Here is a 6,446-nt window from a genome sequence, read left to right on the forward strand (position 1 = left end):
TCTTCCCAGGGGAAAAGCTCCAGCTGCTCCCAGGCCGGAAAATCCCAGAGGATTAATCAGCAGCACCCTGGCAGCGTGTCCGCTAGGCCTTGAGGCTAAGGTGACCTGACAGGGTTAGTGGTGGGGCGGTCCTGGAGGTCCATCTCCCTGGGGGCAGAGCAGAGGGCCAGGGTGGCCACACACCCACCTGCAGAGCCAGCAGAGAGGCTGGGACCCACTCAAGGCCACCCGGATAAAGGCTGGGGTGGCTTATCATGTGACCCTGCAGGGAGCAGGCAGTGATAAACTGGGGGGGCACCTGAGCCAGTCCTCACTGTTCCCTGGGTCTTCATTTCCCATCTGTCAAAAGAGACGGATTAGATCATCTTTGAGGTTGTGTCTGTTTCAGACGCTCTACAGTGGGATCCGGGAAGCTCTGACCTGCCTCTCTTCCTCCCCAGCCACGTCTTCAGTTTCTCCCCCTTTCTTCCTCTGCTCAGGGTCTGGGAAATGGCTCTGAGCTTCAAAGCTGAGCAAACAAACACATCCAGGCCCATTGGGAACAGGGGTAAGGGAGGGCACGGCTATTTTTATCACGCTTTGAAGGATTTTCACAGCTGCTTCTGTTGTTGTCCACACACTTGCCACAGGCTCAGTCTGTTGGCGTCGCAGACATCACTGTAGGGGGTGCTCGGAGGGGCTGCACCCTTGAAAGAAACCCTGCCTGCTGATGCCTGGCATTCCATCACAAGGGATCCGTTTAAAGCAGCCAAGCGTTGCCCTCCTCCCACGCTTCCGAAATGTAGCAGCCCCCAAAGAATGGCTCTATGATCTGTGACACCAGCAGGAAGGAATCTGGCCATCCTTAGAGTGCTGGGTGTGGAGGACAGGCGAGTGTTGCTCAGTCAAGTCTGCAGAGCTCCTTTGCCTTATTCTGCAAACGTGCATTGAGACCCTGCAAAATGTCGGCCCTGGGCTGGGAGGCTGTTTCCAGCAGCCAACAAGGATGTGCCAAGTCTTTTCTACAATTAGAATAATGTGAACTGAGTTCACAGATTTAGTGCCAGACTCAGTGCTTCACAGGCTTCCCTGGTGGCTCAGATGGTAAAGAATCTGCCTGCAGTGCAGGAGACCCAGACTTAATCCCTGGGTCAGGAAGATCCCCTGGAGAAGGCAATGGCTATCCACTCCAGTATTCTTGCCTGGAGAATCCCATGGACGGAGGAGCCTAGCGGGCTACAGTCCATGGGGTCAGACACAAAGAGTCAGACACGACCGAGCAACTAATGCTTTCATTTTCTGTGCTTCACACTTCACTGAAATGGTCTCATATCGCTCTGTCTCCAAAATACCTCCTGATCCCACCCAAATCTCTCCATCTCTGTCTCTACCACCCAACCCCCACCTCCCATACCCCATCTTCGCCCAAGCAACTGAAATAGCTCCAGCTGGTTCCCTTCACTCTCACCCCACAACCCTTCATACAGTACCCAGGAAAGAGATATTTTGAAAGTGTGAGATCCCAGGTCCTTCTCCTACTTAATCACCACTCCTGCCCCCATGGCTTTCTCCTTATGCTTGGAATTAAAGACCCAACTCCTTATTAGCCTGACCTGCAAAGAGACCTCATGGGGTCTGGCCTTCACCCACCTCTTTTTCTCTCTTTCTCTTTTTCTCTCTCTCTACATCTGGATTTCAGGTAACAGAATTAGTTTAATCAAATAGCGTGAGTCCACTCATGGGCCACTTTTACTTATTAGACACATAGTTGTTTTAAATAAGATAGTTGCTGCTTGCAAAACCACATCTAACATAACGACACATGTGATTCACAGAAGCATTATGCTAACTGAAAGATGCCCAGACACATAAGATATATATTATATGCTTCCATTTATATGTAAAGGTTCTAGAAAAGGCTGGACTAGAGAGACAGAAAGCAGATCACAGGTTGCCAGGAGGGCCAGGTGTGGAGGTGGGAGGGTAGGGGCGGGGGCTAGAAAGTGACTAGGTGGGAGGAAAATTTCTTTTTGTGTGTGTGTGTATTTATTTTTTTGCCTAGGGCTTCCATGGTGGCTTAGACGGTTAAGAGGCTGCTTGCAGTGCAGGAGACCTGGGTTCGATCACTGGGTCGGGAAGATCCCCTGGAGAAGGAAATGGCAACTCACTTCAGTATCCTTGCCTGGAAAATTCCATGGACAGAGGAGTCTGCTGGGCTACAGTCCAAGGGGTCATAAACAGTCAGACACAACAGAGTGACTTCACTTTCTTTCTTAGTGGCTGGTGCTGCTAAGTCACTTCAGTCGTGTCTGACCCTGTGCGACCCCATAGATGGCAGCCCACCAGGCTCCCCCATCCCTGGGATTCTCCAGGCAAGAACACTGGAGTGGGTTGCCATTTCCGTCTCCAATGCATAAAAGTGAAAAGTGAAAGTGAAGTCGCTCAGTCGCATCCGACTCTTCGAGACCCCAGGGACTGCAGCCTACCAGGCTCCTCCGTCCATGGGATTTTCCAGGCAAGAGTACTAGAGTGGGTCGCCAGTGTCTTCTCCATTCTTAGGGGCAGACACACCATCTTTGATGCGTCATGCAAGATCTTTCGTTGGGTGCGTGGGCTCTCTAGTTGGGTAATGAAAATGTTCCAGGTCATGATGGTGGCGGTGGTTACCTGCCTGTATGTGTGCTTGTAAAAAACTAAATTTTACAATTAAAACTGGTGAATTTTATTGTATGTAAATTAATCTTCAATAAAAATATAAAACTAAAGCAAAAACTACCAAAACAAAGCTAGAAGCTCTCAAAACATCTGACCTATCTTCTTTGCCTTCACCCCAGACTTGAAATGCACATAATCCCGAACCCTAGGTTCATTGTGCCTTTGCTTGCCTTTTTATGCAATTTTATTCACTTATCTATATTTTTTAAAAGGTATGTTTTTTAATTTCAGTAGTTTTTAATTCTCCAAAAAGAGTATTAAACAATATTTCATTTTCTGGGGCCGTCTTTTCCTTCTTGCTTTTTACTCCTAGGGATTATCTACAGTGTGGCATGTCATGGTGATTCATTCCTTTTGACTGCTGCTTAATATTCCATTGTATACATAGACTACACATATTCATCCACTTGCCTTCATGGACATTTCTGTTGTTCCTAGGCTTTCGTTACTGAGGAGAGAGGACAGGGATACCAGGAAAATTCTTGGGGCATGCCTCCTGGAGCACATGTGCATGATTTTTTTGAGAGGTCAGAGGAGTGGGATTGCTGGATCAGGTGTGAAATCAGCTTTAGGCTTTGACGCTTCAGCCTTACTGATCTCCTATCCTTGGACAAGCCTCCAGACCTCTGCACTTGTCCTTCCACCCTTGGGGAGCTTTTCCTTCAGGGCTTCCCATGGCTGGCTTACTTGCCCTTTAGGACTCAAATCAAACACTATCTCTTCAGCCCAAATGTCACTCTCTCTGGCCCCCCATCTAAATGAGTCACTCCCATCCCCACCTCAGTCCCCTACATCTTATTCTTTTCATAGCATCTTCCAGCACAAACAGAAACAGCCTTTCTATATTTTTGCTGATTTGTCATTGTCTTCCCTAGTAAGCAGACTTGCCTGGAGAATTCCATGGACAGAGGAGCCTGGTGGGCTACATGTCGCAGAGTCAGACACAACTGAACAACTAACATCCTCCAAATCCCCTAGTAGACTAAAGCAGCCCCAAAAAAGCTGGGACCTTTCTTGTTCATGGCTGCATCCCCAAGAACATCCTGATATGGAGAGAGTGCTCAAAAAAAATATTTTTAATTGAGGTGGAGAGTAATATTAATCCCACATTAGAGATGAGAAAGCTGAAGAGATGAAGCTCAGAGAGGGTAAGCCATGTGCCCAAGGATGCAGAGCTTGGGAGTGGCAGAGCCAGGATTTGAACCCAGGTGTGAGCTGTCCCAGAGCCTATGTTTGCTCCTGGAGGAGGCTGTCTTATTCTGACGTGAACTTTCCTCCCCCCTCCCCTGTTATCAGCTTGCCATTCCGGGCCACCTGTGCAGCCACACTTTGGAGAGCACAATCTGGACCCTGTTGTTGGCTGTCACCGCCCCATCTGCGGTGGGTGGGGATGTGGCCTTGGACCATGGGAGACCTGGTGTTCCACCACCTGTTCCGGGAATGGGGCACAGTAGGGCCCCCCCACCCATCTTCTGCCCTATATTAAAGCCTTGGGCTATGAATCCCTTTCTTATCGTCTCAAAAGTCATGATGATCCAGCTGCTGAGTTTTCTCCTATTTGTGGCCCTTGGTAAGACTCCAGCCTGTGCTGCCCTGGACCAGGATCCCTTGAAATCTACCACCCACCCTGAGTCTCTCGAACTCAATGCCTCTCATAGGAGAGGGCTCAGCTTGTAGCTGAGGATGGCTGTGGAGGTTTTCAGCTCAGTGCTGGAGCAGGAGAATCGAGGGGAAGCTGTGGGTGATGGACCAGCTCAGGGGGAGGACTGGGGGACCCAAACCCCTGGGTGGGAGTCCTTGACAGAGCCTGTGGTAAACAAAGTGTAATGGTAAAGAGTCTGGGCTCTGTGGTTAGACTGCTTGGGTTTGGAATTTCTGTTCCTCGGCTTAACCCTCCAACTCTCCTCTCACACTCCCCTTACATATCCTATGATCTAGCCTTTTCCTGGTACCTCTGCCATATTACAGTACAGCTCAGGACCACCTTCTCCAGGCAGCCTCCCTAGACTAGCAGTAATGAATGGTAACAGGTCATGTTTACTGAATGCTTACTATATGCCCGGCAGAATGCTTGCGGTTTTTTTCTTACATTATCTTCTGTAATCCTCGCAGCAGCCCCGTGAGGTCTGTACTATTATCATTCCCATTTCGCAGATAGAGAAACTGACCCTCAGAGAAGTAAAGTGGCCCATCCTAGAACCAGGGGCAGAGCTGCACTTTGAATCCAGACAGCCTACTCCAAAGCTGCCCCTCTTCATGACAATAGCTGTCGCTCCTCGAGCCCGCTTTGGGCACCAGGCGCTGTTCTAAGTGCATCAGGTTTACTCCTGCCCTGAAAGGAAGCCACGTGTTCATCACCATCCCAGACTCCCAGGACTCCAGAAATCCCTGCTCTTGTCCAAACGCTCACTGTTGATACGCGGCTACCGGGGTCAGAGAGCGGAAGGAGTTGTGTGGGATATCACAGCCTGTCTGGGGCCTAGACCTCCTCTTTGCTTTGGGGGAACCTTGGGACTGACTGACACTTCTCCTGTCCCCTCTAGCCTCGGGCTTCAGCCAGCCTTTCTCCCGCCCCTCCTCCAGAGTTGTCAACGGCGAGGACGCGGTCCCCTACAGCTGGCCCTGGCAGGTAAGAGCAATACCCGCTGCGCTGTTTCCCACCATGGGCTCTGCGCCCCGTGCTCTGATTGCAGGGCATCCAGTCCGGACCCCACTGCATGCTTCCGGTATCCACTTCAGTTTCCCAAAGGCCAGGAAACCCTTGGATAATCACCTTCATACAGAAGTTTTGCCCATTTAACCTGTAATTCTCACTGGGCTGTTTGTAAGTTAACAGTAGATGCTGGGGAAAGAGAAATGTTTAACCCAAGGGTCAGTGCATTAATGGTGGAAGTTCAGCGCTATGTTTAGGGAGGGATGTGAGGTCTTATTTCCCAGGCCAGGGACCAAAGCCTCGCTCCCTGCATTGGAAGCACAGAGTCTTAACCCCTGGACTGCCAAGGAAGGCCTGCCACCATTTTCTTTAAACTGATACACTTTTAAAAGCTGAAATGCCTACATCAGCCTCATTTCAGCAATACTGGTCAAGAAATCATGGATTTGATGAGCTGATTATACATTTTTTCCCCTGATACACATTATGCTGCTGCTAAGTTGCTTGAGTCGTGTCCGACTCTGTGCGACCCCATAGATGGCAGCCCACCAGGCTCCCCCATCCCTGGGATTCTCCAGGCAAGAACACTGGAGTGGGTTGCCATTTCCTTCTCCAATGCATGAAAGTGAAGTCACTCAGTCGTGTCCAACTCTTAGCAACCCCATGGACTGCAGCCCACCAGGCTCCTCCGTCCATGGGATTTTCCAGGCAAGAGCACTGAAGAGGGGTGCCATTGCCTTCTCCATATACACATTATACAACAGGGCTATAAAGTCTGAGAGCAATAAAGGGATGAAGGGCTTTTATGGAGGTCAGTGGAGGGAGGCAGAGAGGACTAGACTCATGGCAGTGACACAGTAGCCACTTGTCACACGTGGCTATTTAAATTTATGTGCTTATTTTAATTTTTATTGGAGTGTAGTTGATTTACAAAGTGGTGTTAGTTTCAGGTATACAGAGAGTGCATCAGTTATACAGAAACATGTCCACTCTTTTTTATAGACTCTTTTCCTGTATCGGCCTAAATTTAAATTCATTAAAACTAAGTCACATTTGAAATTCAGTTGCTCAATGCTGACCACATTTTATTGATTGATTG

General features: G+C 49.3%; 1 protein-coding gene across 1 annotated transcript in view; it reads left to right on the forward strand.

The window, feature by feature from the left end:
* The first annotated feature begins 4,209 nt into the window (after positions 1-4,209).
* The window catches only part of LOC104981085 (proproteinase E), a 7,450-nt gene continuing 5,213 nt past the window's right edge, over positions 4,210-6,446 (forward strand). The window contains exons 1-2 of the mRNA XM_010829994.1: positions 4,210-4,264; positions 5,238-5,323. Of these exons, the coding sequence (XP_010828296.1) occupies positions 4,222-4,264; positions 5,238-5,323 (129 nt within the window). The 5' untranslated portion in view covers positions 4,210-4,221. The remainder of the gene's footprint in view (positions 4,265-5,237; positions 5,324-6,446) is intronic.

This window comes from Bison bison, unplaced genomic scaffold (genome assembly GCF_000754665.1).
Source record: "Bison bison bison isolate TAMUID 2011002044 unplaced genomic scaffold, Bison_UMD1.0 scf7180017864516, whole genome shotgun sequence".
In the NCBI taxonomy this organism is placed as follows: domain Eukaryota; kingdom Metazoa; phylum Chordata; class Mammalia; order Artiodactyla; family Bovidae; genus Bison; species Bison bison.